Source organism: Pygoscelis adeliae, unplaced genomic scaffold (assembly GCF_000699105.1).
Source record: "Pygoscelis adeliae isolate BGI_AS28 unplaced genomic scaffold, ASM69910v1 Scaffold84, whole genome shotgun sequence".
In the NCBI taxonomy this organism is placed as follows: domain Eukaryota; kingdom Metazoa; phylum Chordata; class Aves; order Sphenisciformes; family Spheniscidae; genus Pygoscelis; species Pygoscelis adeliae.
This window is the reverse complement of record NW_008824754.1, coordinates 1,333,284-1,360,603: the sequence shown is the minus strand read 5'-3', so window position 1 is coordinate 1,360,603 and position 27,320 is coordinate 1,333,284. Positions and strand designations below refer to the sequence as shown.

General features: G+C 37.7%; 1 protein-coding gene across 2 annotated transcripts in view; it reads left to right on the top strand.

The window, feature by feature from the left end:
• Positions 1 to 27,320, top strand: part of DLG2 (discs, large homolog 2 (Drosophila)) — a 671,422-nt gene that overhangs the window by 214,437 nt on the left and 429,665 nt on the right. Inside the window, exon 1 of one of the 2 annotated variants that reach the window (XM_009323460.1) lies at positions 5,773 to 6,090. The exons of the other annotated variant lie outside the window; for it this stretch is intronic. Within the exon in view, the coding sequence (XP_009321735.1) occupies positions 5,773 to 6,090 (318 nt within the window). Of the gene's footprint in view, positions 1 to 5,772; positions 6,091 to 27,320 lie in introns of those variants that run through there. 2 annotated transcript variants of the gene reach the window in all.

Genomic DNA, 27,320 nt, shown 5'->3' with positions numbered 1-27,320 from the left:
TAAACCTTGTCTTTTTTTGGCTGTGCTATGTGATCACATCTCTCTGCTTACCATGCAATCTGCAGTGAAAGCTTACAACTGGCCCATAATAAGACAGTGCTAGAACTGTGCAAAACTCTTTAAAGATGTTGTGTATTATGAACATAACACAAATAGCTTCATAGGGAAGGAACAATTTCTCATTGTCTGCTAATAAATTTGAGTGAAGTTCTTTCAAAATAACTTTAATGGGAAGCAATCAGTTGGAAAGAGGATGCTATAATAAGCACTACACCTAAAAAGACTGCCTGAGTTGGCTAATTGGCATTCTTTATTTGCTACATGGATTGCCAGCATTGGAATAAAAACATACTCCTGCAAAAATTCTAGCTTGATTATATTGTCCTCTTTCTTTATGCAATGCATGCAGTGCATATAGCTTTATGCAGTGTGACTCTGTAATAAAAATCCTGATTAATTTATTCTATGGATACCTCCTGTGTATTTATGGTACACTTTTACTGCTTAGGTTACTACCTGAAGGGAGACTCAACGTACTTGAATTTCTCTTTCAAAATCAAAAATCACCCATAGTAAATAACATGCTGTTTTATTCCTAATTGAACAGAGAGACAAATACGAATAGTTTAAGGTACTGAATATCTTCATGCAACTGAACTTGGAGATATGAATTTTAAGTAACTGTTAGCCATGAACATTTCTTTATATCTTTTTTTATTATGTGCAAAACAGTGTTGGAATATTAGGCTGATACTGAAATTCTGAAATGCAGTTCCTAAAAAGCTCAAAATTAAGAACCGGGTCTTAAAAAAGCTGTCTTAAATTTGCCAAAGTGCTAGTATTAGACACTGTAAACTGAAGGGTTATTAAAGGGGTTAAAGTTCTTGGACTCAGCAGTGCTTGTCACAAACTACCTGGCCAAAGGTACTCAAGCACAGGACTTTTGTTTCTCATGATAATGGGTGGAGGATCAAGGTTATATTTAAGTACTTTGGGAAAGTCTTGAACCTGGCCCTCTTTGTCCTCAACAGCATGTGGAAAAGAGGCATCAGCAAGTACTTCCTGCATAGTGAAAATGGCGGTTGCAACAACTCTTGCTGTCCTTTCTACCCCATGCATTTAGTCTATCTTTTCTAACCAGATCTTTTTGCAGTTCTGTCTAAGTTATTTTGCTTAATGGCTTTATATGAATCCAGTTTCAGGTGAACTAAAGCATTAAAATAAAGTTCACAGAATTCTCCAGAGGAGAGAACTTCACAAACTCTTACACACCTCTACCAGAAAATCGCGGGTCCTGTAAAGGATGTTTCTGAATTGGCATGGAAATGCTTTTGTATTTCAGTCTTTCCACTGCAATTTTATGATTCTTTGATTCACTTGGATGTGAAACTGGTAAACCTGCTGCTCTGTTCTCCACCAACTTTGACATGATTGACTTTGACTTAATATTTCCAGCTGAGGGTTGTTTTGTAACTCCTTAAGCTTTTCTACCCTCTCACAAAAATCAAAAGAACATATCCTTGATCATACAGGCAGATAGGTTGTGCAGGGAGCTATGTCTCAGATAGTGCTATGCTGATATTTTTGTATAAAACTTCAAAGCTTGAGATTCATCTTTTTGTTTAAAGGATATGGGGATCGTACAACTTGTTTAAGCAAACAAAATGTTACTCTTAAAGACCATTGACAGATTTCAAATGAAATTTTCTTAATGGTGAAATTTTTAAATAACCACCTTTTATTATATATTTCCTCTTTTACTGTTTTATTTTTGGTGTTGTAGTCCTGCATGCCTCTCTTGTCTTGCAGACCTGGAGGAAGGGAGGAGTAGGCAGGTGTGAAATAGAAGCTCAGCTGTTTTATTTCAGATGTGTCCTTCCCCACCCCTTATGTTCTGGTTTCATTAAATTAAGCTTTTTTTTTCCATTTTACATATAGGATAGTCATGGAAATTAAGCAGTTTGCCCAAGATTTCATAGGTACCCTGTAATAGCAATGCGTTGTGCCAGATCACTTGGCTCCTAGCCTAACCTCGGACTAGTCATGACCATTCCCTCTAAGTAGACGTCACCACTAAGACTATTATTTCTATACAAACATAATTGCTTTTCACCAAACAAAAAAAAACAGTGGCAAAGAAGTTGCATTTGATTTATTTCAGTAGCCTTGTTATCATACTAATAATTATTCTCATTATTTTTCTTTCTAGAAAAATATTTGTAGAAATTTTAAGACCACTAAATAAGCTGGTCGCTCCATGTTTATTACTCTTCTTTCCTTCTGTATTTTTTATGGTTGCATAACATGGCATTCTTGGTTGGAGGGAAAAATCTGTTACTACATCTAGATCATCTTCGCCCATGCTTCTAGCTTCCCTTTCAGAAGTCTATTAATATTTTTTTTTTCCCATATGCACTTTTTGTTTCCCATATGCACATTTTTGCCTGAAGCAAACTCTTCTCAGCATTTATTTTTGGTGTATGTCCAACATTACTGTAATCCAGTTACAGTTATTTGTGCTGGTAGAATATCAGCTAAAGCTATTTGCTCCATTTTGTCATGCTTACTTAATATTTTAAAAAGAAAATTAGTGAGATTTTTCCACAACAGAATCAGGTCAAACACAGTTCACACAGTGTACCGTACAATCGTCAGTTTTGCTTTGTGCACCAGTTATTATCAAATTAGGGTGATAGTTGGGCATATGGATTTGAGCCATGTGTTAATCCAAGTTTGTCCAGAAGTGCGTGCCATCCTGTCTAATACAATGGTTCAATTACAGCTGATGAAATAGCATTATCTTTCTAATCCATCTTACTAGCAATTAGTTGCACATATACATCCTATATTCAAGTGTTTTTGTCTCACATGTGCAGTGCCAATCTTTAAAAAAAATGTGGACATTTAAATCATTTATTAATAGAATTTTTTTTATTTATGGTTTTTCTAAGTATGAAATAGCCTAGAAGTGTCAGGTAGGTTCAGGGCAAGTTCAGTGGTGTCAAATACTTTTGAAAAAAACTTTTTCCACATTCTGATAAGAGGCCATTTCAAATATAGTGTTTTAACAGCGTATGAATAAACGTTACAGTCAAGAGGATGCCTTTGCAGTTCTGCATTGTTCTGCTTGGGGTGTAGTAATGTTGCTAAAAGGTCACCTACTGCTTTAAAATATAGGACTATGGGGGTTTGTGATAGACATGTTAGTGCTCTGGTACAGGCGGCTTTACCCAATATTACTAGTGTAGATGTGTGTCTGGTCACCGAATGCGTGGATTCCTTCCACTCCCCAGCCATGTTGTAGCTGTTTCTTGCCCTATTTTTTTTTTAATATCTTTTTTGAGTGTCCTTTTTAAAATTTATATGTAAACTTTTTTGACTTCTGCAATTATCCAGATTTCTCCAAATAGCTTTGAAAGACATATTTAAACTGTTTTTTTGGATTCTGACTGGCATTTGAGTAAGCTGCAATAGCATCAGTGTATTCTGGAGTGAACTGGGTAGCTTGCTATGTGACAAAAAAGCTGATGGTCTTAAGTTGATGGACACTCCTAATAGAGGTCTATGATGATGAAAATGAAATCTGAATTTGACCATGTCAGTGTTTTGTCTTTAAATATATATATATATGGCATATAAATAAATATGTTATTATTTTATATATGATTTATAACATCAATTAATGGTAATATATCTATTTCTTACATAGAGGTAGTCCTGCTGGAAATGATGCAGAAATGATTTGGATTATCTTCTGGTAGACAAGTTTTTAGGTGCTTAGGATTGAGTTACCCTTGAGCACTAGAGAAAAGCCAGCTCGCACACCTTCACTCCTTATGCTTGAATAAAATTGCAAAAACACGGATTCAGTCTTATGCATCTTTACATTTACTTTAAGTGTAACAATGATTACCTTGTAGACTCCCTTACCTCAGGTTTTTAAGTGCTGGCTTCCCTATCCACATCTGCAATTCAGAAGTGCATTAATATTTGGTTTTCAAACATGAAGTGACCTTAACTGCATGCAAAGCTATGAGAGTTCTTGCAGTTGGGCATTTGTTACGTGAGAGGATGCAGCCAGATGTACGCTTTTGGCTTTTCAGCAAAGCTCTGAACAAACCTTGCATTATAACGTGATTGTAGTATAGTTTGGGACAAGCACCTTGAAGGAAAATACAGTTAAAACTGATGTTAGTTTCACATGCAACAATTTGAATTACAATGTTGTCAAAATATTTTCTCCACTGTTAGAGCATTGCCATAATTTCTCATTAAGAATTACTGCCAAGTTGTATTGTTATGTATTTTAGCAATGTCTAAGCTTTGAGGAATTTTAGGTTAGTAATTTAGGAGGAATTAAGTAAATGAAGCAAGTGTTATTGCACACAAGCATTTGGAAAAATTCATTTATCTCATTTGAATGTATATTTGCAGATAGTCATAGTTGTCTCTTTGTCTTTGAAATCTTTAAAAGTAAATTTGCTTTAGTCTTTGGAATGGTAAAACTATGCATATCATTTATGAATTCTGTTTAATTTTTGTGTACTTGAATCCTAGTTGAACATCAATAGACATAAAAGAATCCTGTCACACAGTCCTGTATTTGTTTTTAAAAATCAATTAGTTATTTTGTATAGTTAAAAGTACCTGAAACACACTTAGGTCAAAAGAAAATCTTCAAAAACTGTAGATATATAGGGGTCCAAGATCCACTGAGTCTTAAAGCGCTAAAGACTTAGTCACCTGAGACCAGAGTATATTCCTGAACCTCTCCACATGCTTGAAACAATCAGCCCAGATTTTATACACTTTACACCCTGTCATTTCCATGAGAAGAAAGAAAAGAAAATACTTGCAAATAAAGATTGCAGGAAAACCTAAGGAAAAGAGGTTGTATTAGTAAGAAAAACCCAAGAAGGAATTTACAGAAAACTCTGTACAGAATGTTATTGGCAAGCACCAAAGAATTTGTAAAGGGTGAAAAAAAGAGGAGAAAATGATACATCAGTCATAATCTTGAAGACCTTATACACAAATAAATATATTCACATTTATATATATAAGCTGCTGGAGATTTGTTAATTTCTTGCACAGATCTTTTCTAGGTGGCTTTATTTTTAAATTCAGCCTCTTGTTCTCTTTCCATTATGTTTGTGTACATTAGTACATACCAAAGTTTATGCTACGGTTTAGCATTTAGGGCAGATAACATTCTTCCTGAACGTGCCATTTGCATCTTCTCATGCAATCCTGTTGACAAGGTCTTTTCAGGCATGCAGGGGAAAAAAACACTCCCGCGTCTGTTTTGATCATCGGCAAAGAGGTATCTTTTTCAGTACTTTGTCTAGAGGCTATTTCCACAAGGAAGCACTTTGCCTGTGAAGCTTGTACATGTAAATCTGCTTCAGCAGGGTGCCTGCACGCTGTGTCAGGGCCAGCTAGAAAAAGACTAAATCTTCCTGAAAATGGCAAGAGTGTTTTTGTTTTGTTTTGTTTTCTTCTCCCGAGGTTTGTCATCCAGAAAGGGATGCAGGCGCGCGTCCCAGCCACGCAGAGCATTGATTGCTTCTGCCTGCAGCGGGGATGCTGTCAAGTCGCTGCGCGAGTGGAGTCCGGTATTGACACAGAGCTGCTGGCCAGTTCCCCCCCCCCCCCGCCATGCCCTGCCGCTAGCTGCTGCCAAGGGGGCTGGAGAGGCCCCGGCAAAGGACCTCACGTCTGGGAGGAGAAGCACTTTCATGCAAACTGGCCAAAGGAAGCCCTGGGTGTGCCATGCACGCACACCTTCCCAAGCAGCACAGCTGCGGCAGGGGGTCCGAGGGGTCGGACGCCGGCAGGAGCGTGCCTTCCATAGCGAGGGATGCCCACTGCGCCTGTCGTTGGCACCAGCATCCTCCCGGGCTCCAGTATAGCTCTCAGGCGCTTCCCTCCTGGGGACCTGGGGGTGCCAGCCAAAGCAGGAGCAAGATTGTCCCTCTGTGGGACACTGTGCGGAAGAGCCCCCTTAAATCCCAGGCCAAGCCACAGGGCAGCCCGGGGGAGTGGTGGTCAGAGTGCGCCTGTGCCCACGGCTGGTCCCCCCCGGTGCAGGTGAGCCAATTCTTCACTCTCCAAGCGACTTAGAGGATGCTCCAGGGAAAGAAAGTGAGGTTTGGTGGTGTCGGCAACTTTTCATGCTGTGTCTTGATTTGTGTTTAGTGGTGCCTTCTGGAAAAATTATATGCAAGGACGAGCTGTTGGTTGATAATGTCTGTTGTTTGAATATTGATTCTCTGTGGCCTGTGGAAATTGTGGGGTCCTCCTGGAAGGGTTTTCTTGTTAAAATGTTTTGGTTTCTACCTCCAAGTTCTATAGACTTTGTATTCCATCGTGTTGTGTGAAGAAAGGATGTGTTTATCCCCCGCCCTGTAATGGATTTTGCCTGCTTCTGTAAACAGTTTGTTTTCAAATATTGCATGAATAATAATTATTATTAATAAGGATATTTTAAATGGAGAACATGGGAGGGGTGTTTTACATTTATTGGTAAGAGAAAGCGTGACCTGTTTTTCCCCTTTTGAACTTCAAATGTAATTGAAATCTTTAATAAATATGAAATAGCTCTTTAGCTTTTGCAAATCTATAGATTTTTATTTAATGGCAAGGCAGTGTATTTTAAAGTATAAACCAACCAGGCTCTAGGATGTGTGCAGTTACTTGTAAGCAATTAGACTGAGAATGATTACACACCTGATAACCCAGCACTCTGAAACAGAAATCACAGTGACACTCATATGATGGTTAATATTAAAAACCACGAACACTTCCTCCACTGATGCATGTTTTCATTTCTCCCTTAGAAAACTTTAAACTCATTCAAAAGCTTTGTATTATGTCAACATTAAATCCTTTCGTCATAATTTCACACTAAAAAAGCAGAATTAATGTTGAAATAGGTTTTTGAGATATATGTTTACTTACTGAAATAGCATACACTAGAGTTTAACTAGCCTTAGTCCACACTGAACATGTGCACCCTCTCTAGAGATTAGATCAATTCTTTGATGGAAATGGTTTTAATATATTTTCACTGAACAGAAAAGCAATAAGGCAAAGGATTGTCAGATAGCGTAGCTGTACTTTATCTTGTCTTATGGTCTAAAAAAGTGATGCTCTGTTGACTGAAAGTGATTTTGCTATATATAAAAAGCTTAATTTTCTGCCTCAGATCTATTATCAGGTGGAAAAACTAAGCTTTCTGATATATTTGCAGTGACCAAAATGTTGCATGGGACTACAGTATATGTTATATATTTTCTGTCACATAGAAAGCACATATGACTATTTATGCCAGAATAAAGTCAATGTTAAAATAATATATAAAACATAGAACTAGGCTGTGTTCTAATTTTCATTATAAAAAGCTCTAAACATTTTATTAGGCTCTGAAAAATTTTGTTTTGAAAAAAGCTTGAAGGAAAAAAAATACTGTAGAGGAAAGAGTTCCTTGGTTTTCAAAGGTACAGAATTCATAAAAAGAAAATGAAGGAGTAATTAGAAAAAAAAAAGAATTAAAGGCCACTTCAAAGACTACTTCAGTATCTAAGTTACAGATGCATTATAAAGTTACTTCAGTATTTTCAATGCCTTTGTAATCACATCCACTTATGTTTAGATAATGTGAAATTGTTCAGGTGTATGTATTATTTATATTTAACTTTAAACTCTGCACTGTAAACTTCCTTTACTGTACGTTCTTATTGCCAACTACCTTATTCTGTTTAGGAAAGTCCCTTTCCTGGGTTCTGCCTATAATGAATCAATCTACCATCAATCAAACTGATCTTCTGTGCCTAGGGGTGGACTGATGTACATACTTTGGCAAATACCTGGTGGATTTTATGTCATAGAGTTGTGAGATAGTTTGTTTCCAATAATAATCTCTCTTTTTTCCTCTGTGTAAAATAAGCATTGTGCAAGCTATGGGAAGAAAGGAAAGAGCATGTATGTAGATGTGTGTGTGTGTGTGTGTGTGTATGTGTGTATGTGTATGTATGGTGTTGTATGTACATACACTTTGACAATCATTTTATCAATTATATTACATAGATGCAATATGGGAATACAGCTGCCCTTAATAATTGCCCTTACTTTGGGGATACAAGTTGAAGTCAGTGATGTTTTTTGAGGGCTACGTTGACTGGGAAAACTGTTGTCTTTCTTGCCAAAATAAGGAGCAGTAGTGAAACGGTTATATTTGCTGGCCTAAAAAAAAAAGGAAAATTTATTTGAAATTTCCATCTTATGTGTAACTGTGATAATAAATAAGCTAGTGACAGCTTCAAAGGTGGAGTTTTTTTTCTGTAAAGTTCCGAGCAGATTTTTCTTCTGCTTGCCATTTTTGGGAGAGACTACCTTCTTCAAGCATAGGAAAGACACAATGCCTTGGAAAAACTGCCTCTTGATTAGTACTATAGTACCAAATTTAATGCACAGGTTCTTAATTCCTAGAGTGTCTACGAGACAGCTGTTACTAACGTACACTTGGTCATCCTGATCCTGATAAAAATATTGATTTTTATTGCTGAGGTCATGGCTCCATTTTCTTTACCAGTTCCTTCTTTTTTAGTATGTCAGAGCAAAGAATAGCACTCTGGTGTTATTAGTATTTTAACTGTCTTAGAAATTCTGCTTTGCTAGCTTGTATGTTTGTGTTTGCTCATAGTTTCATGTTGAGTTATGTGTAGAAAAATGCTCACTATATATCCAAACAGAAATTTGTTTGGAATTACAAAAAAAAAACCCTCTTAATTTTGAAAGTGAGTTGAAGTCAAGTTTAGATGGAAATTTGATTCCAAGACCTAATTTCTTTTATTTCCAGTCCTTTTTGACAAAGTCATTTACAGTTCTCTTCCCTTTATTTACATGAAAAAAGAAAAGAAAAAAACAGAAGTAAGTTAATAGGCAAGTTTTATATGTCCCTGTTGCCTGGAAATATTTATTGTTTCTCTGCAGTGCACTGGCTAGCTCTCTCACTGTTAGCATCATGGAGTCATAATTTGTGTCATTCATTCAGAGATTTCATATCGAAGGCCCCAGTGTTATGCTAACTGTGAAAGCTCTGAGCGAAATTTGGGGGGGGGGGACGGGGACGACACAGAGTCAAGGAAGTGACCTGCAGTTTTCCATGGGACATTCTAACATTGGATGTGGTCTGTTATACTGGATATCCTTTCCGTCTTGTCACATATAGACTGCTGTCACATATAATCTACTGATTAGTCAGATTAGAAAGATATGCTAACGTGTAGCTGAAGGTGTGCAATGAACAGCTATTCTTTGTGCAGAAGGGATGGAGGGAGAGCAGGCGGCATTACCCTGATTATAGGTTGAAGAAGTTGCAGAGATCAAGCCGCTCTGCTTGTTTTAAGAAGTCCAAGGTATAATTTTTACCTCTGGAGTTTATATGAAAGAGGGCCTCCTCTAAACACCTTTCCAATATGTGTGTAACTGCATGTTTTCAGATTCCTAGAACTCAATATTGTTCTGTTAAAGAGGAAGTAAGAAGGTAGAAGTGGATTCCCATCTTTGGCTGCTTAGAACAACATCTCTGTTGTTTAGAAGACAATATTGGACTCCACTTTAATTAAGCTAGCTCTATTTGCTATTACATTTTTGGCCCTTCTGTTTTGAAATGTTCTCAGGGAAAAACATCTCATATCAGGTAGTATCCTGGATGTGTCATCTGCAAAAATGCATACATGTGTTTTGTTTGAAAACTTACATAGAAGTGTAAATTTTCACGTTTTTGAATAGTTTACTGTCGATGTCACCTTCAATGACTTTTTTTGTTGGTTGTTTTTTTCCAGCAATATCAGAAAAAAGGGTTTTTTGCAGTCAGTGTCATTCAAAAAGACATAGCATCACTGAGCTGTTTTGTTACCTGGTACAGAGGCTTGTGAGCTAAACCCTAATTTATAGATGTGGCATGACTTAAAAAAGGCAGTGAGCAGCCAAATTCTGAAGCGTGAGCTGAGAAGGATCTTTTGTCTTTGAAGGCCTTTGGCGCTGGTTTGGAAATTTCAGTACATCATTTGAGAGCTCTTTGCACGGTGAGATGAGGTGAGAGCTAGCTTCAAGGCATTCTGCTATAGTACTAAAGGAGAAGGTCTATTCCAAGGTATACTGGCTCTCCTAACAGTATAAAGAAATGATTTGTCATTGGTTGTGTTTTTGAAAGCTTAGATTACTCCTTTCAGCTTCACAGATTCCCGCATGCAAGTGGCCATTCTTCTGCTGAGTCACTCCCAGCAATGGAGGTACGTTGAGCTACTTTAGTTAGCTAAGGGAGATCTTTTCACTCTAATTTAGTATATTCAAGTTCCAGGAAAATAGCAGTTAAAGGAAAGCCAAATAATGCTGTTTATTTGGCTTTTAAACTTCTTTTTTTTTTTTAATCTTCAAGGCTATTAAAAGCTAGAGGTCATGAGTCAAGAGTTGAAGATATGATGTAACTCTGACACTTTTAAGAAGGATTAAACAGAGAGGAGTAACTGTGCAATTTTTAATGGAGAAAGAAGTTCATATCCCATTCTCAGGCTGGTATGCTCTTATCAGTGGATTTAGGCGATAGCTCCTAAGTTTTAGGAAGGTGTATCTTAATTCAGCATCTTGCCTTGGGTGGATCATCATGCTGCATTTATAGAAGTAAACTCACTTGTACATCTTTTAAGTGACAGCTACACAGATTGCTGACAATGTTTCAAAGCAGAAATACAAAAGCTTTTAGCGTGTTCTTTTGCAAGATGAGTAATATTGTTCTAACGATTCCTGTATCCAGTCCCACTGACTGACAGAGGACTTCGAGAAGTCTACAGCATTCTGGGTGACATTCATATCTGACACTCTCCCAGGACAGCTGCTTTAGACAACATTATGCTTTTACATTCATGTTTAACCTGTTTCTTCTACCAAAACCAGGAAAGCATTGTTAATGCTGAATTCATAGCATTTAGGTTATGTTTGGCATAAAAAGGAGGTCAAAGATTAGCCTTTGAGTCCCCTGCATTGAGGTCAGCAATCTCATTAGTGATGTAGGCAATGTTCCTGGTCAGAAGTAACATGAAATGTTGCATAATGTTTGTTCAGAAATACAGTTTCTTTAGTGTAATGGCTGTTCACGTGATTCCGATTTGAAAGATGGACATGGTATGTCATGAAAAGACCAGAAACTAAACATGCTGAGACACATTTGGACTTTATTTATAACATACAGGGTTGTTTTTTTTTTAAAAAAAAAGGAAAAAGAAAAAGAAAACCCCAGTACTAGTTGCGAGGCTTTGTGCTCTGCAGGCTCGGGAACCTGGGGATGTGTCATTCGTTCCAGATTTTCCTCCGTGTCTCAAGAGGTCGTGCAGCCACCTCTGCCTGGATTGATAATGTAGCATTGCTTTGCAAAGGCCATTGGGAGTAAAAGAAGAGTGGATAGTCTTTTCTTTTGTCATATAATATTCTGTCTCCTTCGATTAATGTATGAGGTCTTTCATCAGTGTTAATATTTTTGATAATACATAATTTTACGTGGCAGCAAAGACAGTTAAGAAATAGGCATGGTTACACAGATCGTGAAAGTAGTTGTGTGCAAGACGTTCTATATATTTTCATTTAAATACAGGAAAGGATAAATATATGCTACGTACTGTACCAAGCAATGATTGTAATGATTTATAGTTTATCTACACACATTTTGGCTCCTGCTGATTGTTCAGTCATAAATATGTTAATGCTTAATTTGCATGATTTGTTGCACCATATTTAGATTTGCATTTAATTAATCCCATGTTTCAAAGTTTCTCCTCCTAGATGCCTCAAGAAGCCAAGAACATTTTCTCCCCTTGACATGTAATTTGGCTTCTGGGATTTTCAGGGGGGGATGAAAGGGGGCATGGGAAGGGAATTGTAGAATTTGGAAGGGGATTGTCTATAGCATTGGTAATTGGCCAAAACTGCACAAGTGCTCTGATAGTCCTCCTGCTATTGATAAATTTCTCTAATACTTGGCATGTGTATTCACCCATGGATAAACTCTTCATCATATTTGAGAACAGAAGGGCATTTCCCTAGGACCAGACTGGCAGAGCCCTTAGGGATTCAAAACCTTTTTTTTTTTTTCTTCTTCTTCACTTTTTCTGTAGTCTGCCATGTAATCCACTCCTAGGAATATTCAGGCATTTTCACCTAACAAGCTCCTTACAGGAACTTACAGCACAGGAAAGTCTTTGATCTGCCCAGTATTACTCTGATGGCACACGACACACAATAGTATTTTACTCTTCCTGTCTCTTACACTGACTCGTGAGGTTATAGGTTGCTGGAACTGTTTTGTGGCGTGTCAACAGGATTGATGGACTGGATGCTTTATGGACTAAAGGGGAAAAAAAAAAAGGCTGCCTTATGGCTTGCTTAAGATGACAGGAATAAGACTTGATAACCCTGGTTGTGCTCTCCGTCTAATGTTCCACTACATTTAAATTAGGCATTCAAAGATGCAAAACCTTTACAGCAACTCAACAAGATGGTTTTGGTCTAATCAAAACAAAATAAGGGAAGGATGATGCATGACAACTTATAGCTGGATGCTGAGCAATGGCTAAGACTGAGATAGCATTTGTCTCAACTATTTTGGCATGACTTGAAGACACAACCTGAAAATTGATTTCTATTTTGGAAATGGCTACCTCTACTGTTCTAGGGTATTTGAATTAACTGTGGAAATGTCAGAGTTCCCTGCAAAAAAACCTAAAGGGAGTTTCTAGTTGTAGTAATGACAGGATTTACAGAGCTTGCCAATTTAGCTGTTTCCTCACGTCTGCATGTAGCTTTTGGATAAAGGATAATAAAAATAAAGCAAAAAAAAAAAACAAAAAGAAATTGTGGATTAAATTACTTTGCTTTTAAGAACTGTGTTTGGTTTGAAATAAGCCATAGATTGTTACAATGGAGTTTCTAAATTAAATAACATATATTCATTTACCTTTTTTTATAAGTTTTTTTTTTTATAAATTACTGCAGTTAGCCAGATGAATTGGCTCAATGGTCACCTAATTTCAAAAACTCCCATTGTTTTGAGAGTTAGAAATACAGGGATCAAAAAGGACTTCTTTATGTATACAAAATACAGGTTCTGTAATATCTAAAATGAACATCAGAAAAACAAACAAAATAATCCTTTTTGTAAATTCCAATGCTTGTATAAGCTTTCTTTTAAGTCACAGGAGCCAGCTATGAATGCAGTACAAAATCCAATTTAGCAAAATAACATCTGGTTTTGTTTTAGATATATTGTACTTTTAATATGGAGTTTTACCTTTCTGATTAAGTATTTGTACAAGGAGAAGCAGGTTACTTCAGCAGCTGAAATTGCTCATATAATTGGTCAAACAGAACATCAGACAAATGATTTTCATTATGCATCTCAAATGAGAGCAGAATGGAGTAGTGCCATAGGCTTCTAGTTACTGACATTGTAGAGCAGCTGAAAACGGTGAAACAGAGCATCATAGAGCAGCTGAAAACAGTTGAACAGAGGCTTTTAAGAGTCCTTGTTTACATTTGTTTTTCTTTTAAATTCTGATAAACACTTCCTCTGCACTGAACTGATATTCGTTGCATACATGATCACAGAAACTTTTGCTATTTATCCATGTGCTGGTTTGTCCAAGTTTTTGTGTTGCAATCATCACTCACCTGATAGCTGAGCACATTAAATATTTATTGAAAATGTGAGTAAGGTCTAAGCTCTGTTTGCACTTTTTTTTCATTCTGTAGGGTCCATTTTGTAAAATATGTGGTTTTGACAGCTTTGTGAAGGAGAAATGCAGCTGTGCTCCACTTAAGAGTGGCTGCCAGAGGAGTGGGGTCCTGGCCCTCCACTTTTTGCTTCCTTTATTGTGCTGCTTTGTGTGATTGCGTACTGAGCTCAGAGAACTGATATGCCAGAAAGTTAAACCAAAAAAAAAAAAGGTGTTTGAGAGACTTATTTCGTGGCCCACGTTGATGGCCACTAGCACAGCTTCTAGCACCAGCACAAGGCTGAGAGCAGAAGCATGTTTCAAGGGACGTGTCCCAGAAGATAGCACACAGCTGCTTCTTTCAAGGGTAGCCACACTTAACATGCGATCTGATGTGTGCGTTTTGGTTTTGACAAAACAATAGTGCTTGGGGGCCTCCCTGTGCTAAGTGCAGAAACTTGTATCAAGCTCTTTGCTACCTCTAAGAACTCAGAAAGAATAAAGTTTCACATAGGAAATGGAGAGTGTCGGGGACACCTTGTTCCCTTTCCCTTTCTGTTCTCACTTTCTGTTCAGCAGACACATCTGGGTTCTCTCAAAATCTGTCCATCTTGCAGTCATGAGTATAGAAGTCACTTGTCACAGGTCAGTTATAGTAACTGCATTTAGCTCTGTGAGACTGCAGTCAGGCAGACAGAGTCAAACAGGCAAATGACATTTTGCAAGAAGAACCAAAACTTCTTATCTAGGTATTCAATAAGAAGGCAGCAAAAAAATCAGAGCCCTGGTCTCACATTCTCTCTGGGGCAGATGCTGTCACATTTGCTACTGTGTTCTGAAAGGTCTTTGGCCTTTGTACACCACCGGCTTGCTCAAGCATAAATTTAGAGGCAAATGCTTTAAGCCTGTAGAAAAGACACACCTCTATTGTTTAATTTTCCAACAGTTTACTTCTCAAACACAACTTTTTTGTGCAATGTTAGTAAGACATAGTTTAAAAAACAAAACAACACACACACCCCCAACCAACCAACCAACCAACCACAGTTATTAAAACTTACACGATGTAGTACTGAAATATATATCTTCCATTAATACGACTCTGGCTCTCTGCAGCAGTTTTCTTAGCTTTCTTTCTGCTCTATCGGTAAAATATCTCACTCCTATGACGCAAATTCTTTTCCATTTCTTAATTGTGTGTGTAAAAATGGAAAAAGGGTAACATTGAGTATGCACATTTATAGTGTACAAGACCTTTATACTTTCATGTTTTAATACATGTAATGTTTTAATACATTTATAGCTAAATGATAATGTTTTATGCAGCTATGCACAAACCAAAGCAGGACAGATATTCAGGTCACGTTTTCTAATGATGGGCAAAGCAAGGATTTTTTTTTTTTTTAATTCCTAGGATATGGAGTTATTTAAAAATAAAATATCTAAGCAGCTTGATCATCATCAGTTTTCCTCATTAGACATGTACATCCCTGACTTATCAGAACTTAGCACATAGCTCCTGACTTCAGAACTGGAGAGAGTACGGTACATTCCTCTGCACTTCTTCCTAACACATATATTGAAGTAAAACCAAAGTGTTTAACATGAGAATCCATAAAATGTGTGAATGAAATCCAGGTTCCACTGCAGCTTATTAATATTTTTCTGGCTATTCATCCTGCTAATGTGTATGCATTTGTATATGAAATACATGAAAACTTTTGCAGTAATGATATTCATTCAGTTATTGACAACTGTATATCCTCAGTGTCCATTGATTTAATTTTTCAGGAACCACTTTTTAGCATTGCATGTTCAGAGCAGAATAACACTGTCAGGGTTATGGGTAGAACTTGCCTGCAGGTGGATAACCCAGTAACAACTGGCTAGAGATGTAGTCACGCAAAATTTGGGGAGGAGGTTAGAAAGTGATGGGAGAAGAGGGTGCCACATCTTCATACTTTCAAGGAGCCTAATTTTTGGAAATGCTCACTTAGCTAGGCATCCATTGAACACATTAATCATTGGGTATTTCTGAAAAACCTGGCCTATAGGATTTTCAACAACTTTGAAAACATTTATAGGTTGCTATGATTATTATTATACTTTTTAATCATTATTATTTAAATCTTTAATGATTTTAAAGAAGTGAAATCGTACAGAAATATGAGGAGGGGCAATACCAGTTTGTTGCAGTTTGATTTGACTATAACATACTTTTTCTGTAATGTACCACATGTAGATGTACCCTATGTAGTAAGCAGAGTCATGATATACTGCAGTTGCCTCTGGGGCAGTTATTATCTTGCTCAGCCATTGCAAGTATAAAAGTGGTAGCAATCTGATCACTTCTGTGGGCATAAATCTGCAAAAATACTGCCTTTTGTAGTTGAGTTGTCATGGCAGTATTCTCAGTAGATCTTCTGTTTTTACTGAGACGCATTTAAGTCTATGGAGTCAGCACAAACTTGGAACTCATACATTACTCTCTAAATAATTTGTGCTGAAAATTGAGGTTATCATTCCTAGTTGTTTTGGTTTTAAGCATTTGTTGCTGTCTATCAGCTAAACTAGTCAATGTACCAAGAAATAAAACATTATTTTAATCATATGGAGAATACAGAAAGGAATGAATCAGCTCTTTGTAGTGGATGAAAATGCAGAATTGCAGAAATATTTTGCTGAATGGCCAAAACCTAAAAAGCTCTTAAGATTCATAATTCTTGGGTCTTGTTTCTTCTGATGGTAGCCCTTGTCATGTCTAACCAAAAGGTTGCCTTTTGCTCATTTTATGTAATGCCCTTTCAAAACATGTTTTGGTACTGGGGAAATTTAGTACCTGTTTTCCTCTCAACTTTGCCCCTTTCTGTCTTCTTTTTGAAGAGCCCCATTACTTCTGCATATTTTTTTTTCATACCTCATCTGTATTTTCACAGTTTTGAATGGCTGCCAAAACAGTAGTGGAATTACTGGGTTTACCTGTATGCTCTTTGTCTTATTTCCAGATGGAAGTCTTTTTTTCTTGTGGTTCACTTGCCAGGATTTGTCCTCAGGTGATAATAACTTTAATGTACTTTCTGCCAGTTTCTATTTCATCATGTTACCTCTTGCACTTGGGGGTTCAGCAAATCTGACAAAACAGCAAAATGCAAAAGGGAACAGAATTGCCACATCAGAAATATTTGGTGTCAGGGGGATGAGGGCCAAAGGAGCTTGTTTTGGGCTTTATTAATAATAATACCAATAATAAAACTGCAAAGATGAAGGAAATTCTTTTTGCAATCTGAAGCATTTGTTGGTGTTCACAAATAACCAGGGGCAGGAAAGGTGATCAAAGCAAAATTGATCCTGTTTTCTCCAGATGTCTGATTACTGCCTGACGTCTTGACATTTCTTAAAGCGCCTCAGAAGGAACACCTATATGATTCTTTTGTTCTCTAATACAATTGTGAGTTAGGTCAATGTTCATTCGATTTCAGACTGGGAAGGCTGAGGCAGGGAGGTTAACAAACATTTTGCAGATTGTACATAAAACAGAGGGGGAGCTTTGCTTTTTCAACCTCTTTATCATAGTTTAGTCCTGTAGGCAACAGCTAGACTGGGCCAACCTGCACTATTTGTTGAAGTACTCTAATTTTTAGCTGGTTTATACTGGGTTTTGGCTAATCCATCTGTGTGGAAGAGTATCTGTAATCTGTTCTCCATTGGACCTTCAAGGACCTTTGCTGCTTGTGGCCACCATGGAGGTGTGGCACCAAGCCCAGTCCCCTTGCTGGGAATCTCAGTGACTTCCTGGATCCACAGCGCTGTGTATGTTGACAAGATTTCCATCTTTTCAAAGTTAGTGGTTCTTCCTGTTACTGCAGAAGGCTTTGCAGTGGGTAGTGAGGTCTTTGCTGAAGTGGGTCAGTTTGCATCAGCTTATTCACTCTATGAGAATGAGTGAATGAGCATCAGCTAAAGGAAGGGCTGTTCTCTTGGGGTGATGGACATACTGGCTTGGAGGTACAAAGCAATTACTCAACCAGCACTACTTCTTCGAGGCTTTCTGTCAATACAGGATGGTCGCTTCAGCAGTTTGAGCTGACCTCATTGCTGGGATGTTGTGCAGAGCTGGACTACACTGTTTAACCAGTTCTCGTACTACTAAATTGGTAAAGTTGGAATAAGAGGGGAAAATACTGAAAATGTAAGAACAAAACAATGACAAAAAGTCATTTAAGATAGCTGAAACGTCTTAAAATATATTTTTCTTCAGAGACATCTTTAAAACAGAAGTTCAATAAGAAGCCATGCCAGTAGAGAGGAAAGTGAAAACATTTCGGCACAGTGCTTAACGCTGTTCCCTAAGCACACTGAAACAGTCCACATTAGTGGGACTTGGTGTTACTGGCAATACTTTGAATGCTGAAGTCGACCCAAAAGTTAAGTATGCTGATGAACTGGGAGCAAAGTAGTAGTCTAACCTGCAATTAGATTGACTGATTAGATGTTTCTTTTATTCATGCTATTGTCTTTTCCATTTCTATGTAAAAGTAAAGAAAAAGAAGAAAAATCCTTAAAAAAGCCATCTGATATGTAAATTGCCAGGATTTAAAAAAAAAAAAATCAGGATGTTTTCAAAGTTGAATATATCAAATGCACAGAAAATGCTACTCCTGTATTTATTAATAATTTTTAATTTATCTTGAAACGACAGTAACAAAATTGGCAGACGAGAGGAGGAAAGAAAATTATATTTTTCTAGACATCTTGCACTCAGATTCAATCCACCAAAGGAGTTCAAAGGCCACAGAAGTCAATTTTAATTGCTGCAATGACTGATCTTTAACTACTGCAGCACTAGGGGGAAAAGTTAGTGAAGGAGGATTTCAGTTGATCTGAAAGTATCATAAAGCAGTATTACTGCTGCTGATTATTGGATACAAAAGTTCAGCCATTGTGATGCAAGAGTTTTGGGCTGGGACTTAGCAATTGCTATATTATTCTTACTTCCCTTTTATTGAAAATTCAATAAGAACAACCACCAAAGTCCTTCAGACTTAAACAGCACATGCATTTCTACAACCATAAATAAATACACCTGTATGTAAAATTGCATGGCTATATTGTTCTTATTCTTCTAATGTAAAATACTTCACTTCTAACATAAAACACTCAGTTATCTCAGTCATTTGTTCTTAATGTGTTAGAGGTTTGTAAACAACCCATTGGCAAAACTCCAACAAAGCTTTATAGAAGCTATTCTCTACTAAAATTTATTTTAAAAATTAAACATTTTAATGTTTCATAGGAAGGCAGTAATCCAGTTGGAGACATGTAAAAGGGTGAGGTACAGTTAAGTAATTTCTAAAATTCTCTGCTGGAGACATAGTGGGTTATTCCCAGCTGATCTGTTATATCAAATTATAAAAAGTCATCTTACTGGTTGAATTATTTAACATTTACTTGATTGATAGCAGTACTTGTTTTCATAGAAATAAATATGTAGTATAAATGGCATTACACATATAAGGCACAAAGGAACCTGGCATGCTATTTTTCCTATAAAACGTAAGGGGGTACCTGGGACAGTTGCGCCTTTGTGTATAAACTGTATGAGCTTTTATTTGATGTAGTTGCATCAGCTTTTGTGATACTTTGATCTCTATTCCTCATGAGTTCTTTATTCATGTTTTGTCATCACTGTCTTCACCTGAGGTATTACATGTCTGTAGTGGTTTTTCAGAGATACTTGGGAAAGCTTTAGGTATTCTGTAAGATCTTTTTTAAATATGATGGAAGTCTCCTGAAATGTGCTTTAATGGGAGGTATGGTAGATCAAGTTGTGGTGAGTTGGCCCCAGCTGGCAGCCAAGCACCCACACAACTGCTCGCTCACTGCCCCTGCAGCAGGGCAGGGGAAAAACGGGAGCAAGAAAGCTCATGAACCGAAATAAAAATAGGGAGGTTGCTCACCAATTACTGTCACAGGCAAAACACACTCAATTTGGGGAATTTAACTTAATTTATTGCCAATTAGTGTAAACATTTAATTACTGAGTTGGGTACTGAGAAACAAAAAAGAGTTAGGGAAAAAAAATCTCCTCCCGCCTTCCCGGGCTCAGCTTCACTCCAGACGCCTCTCTTCCCTCCTGTTATCACTGCGGGTTACACTCAGTCCCGTTGGTGAGGTGACAGGTGGTGCAGGAGGTTGGGGGCAGGACGTAGCGGTTTCTTTCTGCTGCTCCTTCCTTCTCATGCTTTTGTTCCACTGCTCCTTCCTTCTCGCTCGTGTCCTCCTCACCAGTGGGGGTCCTCCATGCCGCGGTCCCTCTGGGGGAGTACCTGCTTCAGCATTGGGCTTATCCATCAGCTGCAGTCTCCTTGGGGGTGTACCTTCTCTGCCACGCAGTACCTTCTACTGCTCTGGTCCTCTTGTTCCCTCACTCTCTCCTCCTCGGCATTTTCTGTCCCTTATTAAACATGTTTTCACAGAGATGCCACCAGCTTGGCTGATGGGCCTAGCCATGTCTGTGTCCTGGTTTTGGCAGAGATAGAGTTAATTTTCCTCCTAGTAGCTGGTACAGGGCTGTGTTTTGGGTTTAGGATGAGAACAATGTTGATCACACACCGATGTTTTAGTTGTTGCTAAGCAGTGCTTACACCAGTCAAGGATCCCACGCTCTACCGACTGAGAAGGCTGGAGGGGCACAAGAAACTGGGAGGGGGCACAGCCAGGACAGCTGACCCCAACTGGCCAAAGGGACATTCCATACCATGGGACGTCATGCTCAGTACATAAACTGGGGAAAGCTGGCCGGGGGGGCCGCTGCTCGGGGACTGGCTGGGCATCGGTCGGCGGGTGGTGAGCAATTGCATTGTGCATCACTTGATTTGTATATTCTATTATTATTATTATTGTTGTTGTTATTATTATTATTATTACTACTACTACTACTACTATTACTATTTTACTTTATTTTCTTTCAATTATGAAACTGTTTTTGTCTCAACCCACGAGTTTTCTCACTTTTACTCTTCCCATTCTCTCCCCCATCCCACCAGGGGGGAGTGAGCGAGCGGCTGGGTGGTGCTCAGTTGCTGGCTGGGGTTAAACCACGACAGTCTATCACAGTCCTTTTGGATCTCTCAAATTTACAGAACAAGGTACTCTGTAAATTAAACTTTATTTTATGAGCTCATTAAGAAATACAACAAACAAACTAGCTGTCACAATTTTCACAATAAGTGGTCCATTTTATGTCCTAAAATATAATGATTTAATCATTAGCTAGTCAAATTGATGAAGAATTGGCTAATTATTTGTGCTCCCACTTTTAAGTCTTCCACTTTTCTGAGAAGCAAATGGTACTGATCATGTTGTGAGATGATACAAACAACTGTACTGGGTGAAACTCAAGGTCTGTTCAAGCCATTATACTAAATAATGTACTGAATGCTTATGGAAGGAGTCTTAAAGGGAAGGAAAATTACATATATAAATATATACAGTTCATATATTTCAGAATTTCCGCTAAATCAACATGTTCATTTGGCCAAATAAGGTATTTTCTGAAATATGCTTTGCAGGGATATTGCAGTTTAGTTCATACTGAAGTATTTTTGCAACATTTAATTAGTGTAGAATTTTCTCATTAACCAAAGCAATAGTAGGTGCAGGGGTGGGGGGGAGAAGCAGCTCTCAATCTCCCTTTCCTCACCTCTACTCTGCAAAACTACACGAGTTTTGTTGCAAAGTATTCTCTGGGTGTTTTCAGAAATTGCTTTGCTCAGAAAAAAAAAATACAGTTTTTACCTTAGGCTGTTTACCTTTTTTTTCTTTGAAAAATTTTATATCAATTTTTTTAAGAAACTGGTCATCAAAAATGTACTTATGCTACATTGTGAAAGGCTTTCATGTTTTTTTAAAATAAAATACTTTGTTCTAAACCAGGCAAAACTTTAGGATTTTTTAATGTTTCTTCTTTATTTTCTTTTTTTATCAGTATTAGTTGCTAAACTTTACTTGATTTTTCAAATATTTTTGGTCCTTCTGACATTGTTTTTCAGTTAATCTTGACCATGAGTATTTGGAGTCCTAAAATGAATTGTTACTAGTAGACAAAAAGAAGTTTAATACACAGGGAAGAACATACTGTTTAAGGCCACTTGTTTCCTACCCTCATCCCTAGTACGATGTAGTTTTCAATCTCTTTCACCCCTTCTTCCTCTCCACAAATAATTACTTCCTACTTCCTTTTGGAAATCCATTTTTATGAGAAGGTGAGGAACTGGGGAATATAAAAGTTATTTCCAGTATTTCATCCTTCATACCTGCTATTTCCATTTCACTATGACTGCCTAGCAACTCTGACATTCGGATTTGCTTTAGAGCTTCTTTGGCAAAGGTTGACATCTAGTTCCAGAAAACCTGTGTAAAGTCAGCCTTTGCGTGAATTGTCTGAGCAGACAGCCCGCATGTACGCTGTACCCTCCTCCCAAAAAGACGTTGTCGCTAAATCTTGACCTTACTGAAATCTTCAAGATTTCTGTTGGCTTTGGATTTTACCATGGGTAAAACAAACGTGCCTGTCCGCTGACGGATGGAAGTCCTGTCATTTCTGCAGTATGATAACGCCACCCATAAGTGCAGGGAAAAGAAACCTGAACGGGTAAAGAGAGATCTCAGTTGTACAACATCCCTTTAAGCGATGGAGGCTGGAATAGCATCCTTTGGGAGAGATAAAAAATCATCCATCACTATCTTGTGGTTGTTAGGGTAGTTTTCTTGGATTTAGTCACATTAAACAAATTTTTGTAGGTTGATTCTTATGGTTTGTCGGCAAATGTCCTTGCAAGACTTTTTCTAATGCCAATTCTGTATGCGGCATCTTTCAAATTTTCCCTCTTTTCGTGAACATATTCTGGCTGTGATTTTAAGGGGGTCTGAGAGTTAGGTGCTTGCTGCATTGGAATATAAATATAGGGAGATCTGAGCTCCACTGAGAAAAACCAGCTGTGAACAATTTAGTCCTAAGTAACACAAAAGGAACATTTTAATTTTCATACATGTATTTTCACTTCTGAATAGTGGAACACCATCGAGTTAGGCAGTTGCACGATTATCCCAAAGTGAAACAGCTGTCTCAGCTCTAATCTCACCCTCCTATCTTTCCAATGAGGCTTTTTGATTAACTTTTTATTCTTAGGATAGCAATTTGTACCGAGGATCTAATTAAGAACTTTATGTAACACAGCCAAAGTCCTCCTTTTGCAAGTCTGTCTCACCTCAGTCCGACTAATCTTGCAGCTTTCGGTATGAAGCATTCTGAAATGTCTGATATTTCAAGCTATCTCTTCTGGTTGAAAACAATTTCAGCTATTGAGAATCGGGAACAAGATTCATTTGATTCTTTTGTCCTGGTAAGGAGAACTGTAACATATCTCTGAAATAAGGCATATTTTTAAAATTTAAAATCTGAGAGTTAATCTTCTTTTGGGGGGGCAGAAATGGCTTGAACTGAACTTCTCTGTTGAGCTGAATGAACTCAGACCTCTGACCATAGGTGTTCTGTGTTTCTTACTGATGAACTGGTGAGTGGGAAAGAACAGCCTTTAAGAAAAGCTGGTGATTTCTGGGGAGAAAATGCATAGTTCTATATATCTGGAGTTAAAAGATAGTGCCAAAATTTCAATTTTATCATTACTTTAATGACAAAGAAAAGAGATAGCTACATTACATGTGATTCTTATTTCCAGAAAATTATGTAATTGAGATATAGCTTTTAAATGAAGGAATATTTATCAACTGTATTTAATGAATATAAATTGAACATATGGGTATTAGTGCTTATCACCAATCACCAAATGACATACAGTAATATGATACTGTATATTGTGTATAAAATAAAACAATTAAGTTGACTGATCTATGTTTACATCAATATGCATTACTAAATTTAATCATATTTTACTTTCAAATATTTTGAAAAACATTTTACTTATATTAGTGTCATGCACTGGAAATATTTATTCTCCCATATGCAGTAGCAGATGCAGGATGATGCTTTTGGTGACCTGGTTAGGTAAGCCATGCTGGAGAGGAAAGAAAATAGTATCTTGCTTTCTTCCATGTATCTTAATTTCATGTGAAATATAAATTTGATGGGGTATCTTTAAATGAAAGTACACTGATATCGTGCAGAAGAGGCATGTATCTGAACTGTTAAGTATATTACCAACAGTCTGGAGAATTATTTAGGTACTAACTATATCAGCTCAGTATTGAGCTAATAAGTGAGCAAATCTAAGTGCCTTCAATACCAGATGGGCTGATAGCAAAAGATGCTTGGGCCCATGTTTGTGTATGAGTAAAGAGTTTATGCTATAATTGAAGAAAACATTTCAAAGTGTGTCACAAAGCATATAGTAGCATGTGAAGGATGGACTGACTTTAATTTTGGAGTCTCTTGATTTCTCCTTGTTACCGCTGCCCTAAAAAACCTGGTGCCTCCTGCAGATTCTGCGTTCTTCTTGCTGTAATATTTTCTATGTCATTTTTCTCCCGTTCCTCTGAAGCACACGATGTTCCCATTTCTTGTCCTCCCAACCAAACATTTATTTAGTATCAGGGTCAGGTCTGCAGTGGGGTTTTTATATGTTAGTGCTCAGAATTGGTGCACCTGCCAGTGAAGTTGGTTAGCTTTTGGAAAGGACCATCAGATTAGGTGTTAATTTTCCCCAGACGTCCTATGGCGAAAGTCAGGATTTACAACAGGCTGAGAATGGTAAAGATTATATTTCTGTCAGGCATCATGATTTACTGGATGAGGGGGATATGTTGAAAATTATCCATTTCATTTGGAGGGTGGAATTGGTGCCTAAAAAGCCAGGGTAGGAGGAGACTGGATCTGTCCAAAGGGTTCTTTGGTAAAGGCTGCCTCGTGTCTGAATGTCAGTTGCATGAGATAGATGCTGAGTTATTTTTTGAGGTTGAAGCACTGTTGTACAGGCACAAAGGAAATCTAAGTTCCTAAAGCTGAATATTTTGAGGACTGCATTCTTGGATTCCGATGCCTGTATTCTACCTACATCCTGCCTTAAGCAGCCAGCTCCTTTTGTGTTTCTAGATGCTATGCTTAGTCCTTTTCCAGGTGTTCTCTCCTATCACCTGATGTATAGTGCATAACTTCCACTGCTAATTCTTTGTCAGGAAATGTTTTCTTTTTCCTTCCTAACAGTAATCAAAGCTTGTTTCTGAAAGCCCTTTCCTGGAGCTTTTCCATTAAAAACAGAGAAACAAAACACCATCATACCAGAGACAGACATCCAGGAGCTGCTTAATATTATTGTTGTTGTTGTTATTATTATTACAGGAAGAGGCTGCCTTGACCTTATGAACCACTTAATGTTCCAGTGTTTCGGGGGATCACGTAATGCATGAAAGGTTGTTGTGACATTTGAAGTTCCTCTAATTGATTTGCAACCCGTCTTCTCAATCTTGGTAGATCAGTTCTGACAGTTTTTAGGTTTTATGTTTTTGTGATTGTTACATTCGTTGTTCAATACAGTGACAGTGAAAGGTCAATGTTGTCTCTGTGTACAAGGAAGGTTGTTTCATTTTGTGCAATAAGTGGCTTCTAGTTATACACATTCACACAGAAAATCCAGAAAGCGCAGAACTCTCCTAGCCCTGTCCGGGTCACTGTTGTTGATGTATATGAATAGTAGCATCCTAGATTGTTGTGTCTTACACAGCAGAAAATATGTCTTGAAATCAGTAACTAAAAGATATTCTATAATCTAAGAATGATCATATTTCTAAGTGGTGCCTTGTGTTACTTTTTGTGACTGCCTCATCGGTAAAAATGCCATCTTGCTTGCTGCTAGATAAGTCACTGTTAAAATTGCCCCCATCTATTTTAATTCAGTTTAAGATAATTTTTTACTCAGTGTTTCTGCATCCAATTCTAGCCAAAACAACACTGTTTAGAGATGACAGAATGTTAAAATGTAAAGATGAGGAAAGACCTCATAGGTCATGTTTCCCATCTGCCAGAATGTGAGTACTGCCTACAGTATGTATTTTAGTGCTTAGTCTAAGTTTATACAAAGAGTTTTAGGCAGTAGGGCTTCTATCTCTCCTCTAGGGAGATTATACTATAGATGATGAAATTGCCACACAGTTGTATCAGTGTATAAAATCTGCTTGCCTGCCCCTGGCATGAAATTGAAAAATATTCCCATGTTAAAAATAGCAAAATATTTGTTGAAAAACAGGCAAATATCAGTTTCCTGATTTGAAGTGTTTCTCAGCATCGTTCATAACATCAAAGAATTTTTTTTTACATTTCTTCTTTTTGTTTTTAGTCTAACTTCTTAAGTCTGTCTTTTTAGATTATACATACCTATTTGCAGCCTTAATCTAATTCTGTCAAGTTCACAAGGATGCTCTTCCCTTGACTATTTCTTGACAGGAATTGCCTTCATTTTTTTTCTGGACTTACAATTTTTATTTAAATGAGGTGTATTTTTAAGGTCCTGTACGAGTTCTTTGAAAGACTGTCAGTTTTGCTGTACCCTCCAGTCATGTTGTTTGTGTTTCTCAGACTTATAGTGGCCCCAGGCGTTTTCTTTACTTAAGCGATGACATATAATAGAGCTGCTTTTATGGCACTGTTAGTACTCATCTCAAGTTCAGTCCCTTTACACAGTTTCATTATTCTACAAACCTGTGGTGCCATGTTGCGTTGATTTTGTGTTTTGAAATTTTTTGGTAGATGCTGTTTCTAAGAATTAAGAGATTGACAGCAATAGCATCTTAGCAGACTATATGTTAGCAGAAGAAGATGTAGCTGTCCCTCTCAGTGGAAAGCTCCTCTATGAACAATAATCAGTTGCTACTTTACGTGTTTCTGTTTTTACACAATAACTTAACTTTCCTTGTGGCTGCAGTACTGCTTCCATTTTCTCTTTGTTGCCTCTGCTACTCAAGTCAACATTTTCTTTTATAACCGAAGACCTTGTTTTACTTTCTTCTGCTGTTGCAGTCTCACCTCTAATACGCGATTTATAGATTTACCAGAAAATAGGATGAATATATAAAAGATACTGAACAAATATCTGTTTTACAGTGAAATTTCAGAAGAAGCGGTGTGTTGCAGGCAAAGCAGACTGGACTTGGGGAATTTAACTCTACTGCCAATTGACATAAACATTTTATCATCGAGTTAAGTATCGAGAAACAAAGAAGACAAACAGTTGAACTAACACTGAGGGAAAACACCTCTTTCCCAGGCTCGGCTTCACTCCAGACACCTCTCCTGCCCCTAGTTACCATCGCTGGTCACAGCCAGTCCCTCCGGTGAGGCGAGGGTGGCGCAGGGGGGCGGAGTCGGGCTCAGGGCGTGGCAGTTTCTCTCTGCTGCTCCTTGTTCCTCACTCTTTTCTTCCACTGCTCCTTCCTTCTTACTTGTTTCTTCTGCTCCAGCATGGGCCCTCCACGGGCTGCAGTCCCTCCAGGGTGTTACCCGCTCCGCCATGGAGTACCAGAGGTGCGACTAACTTCTTC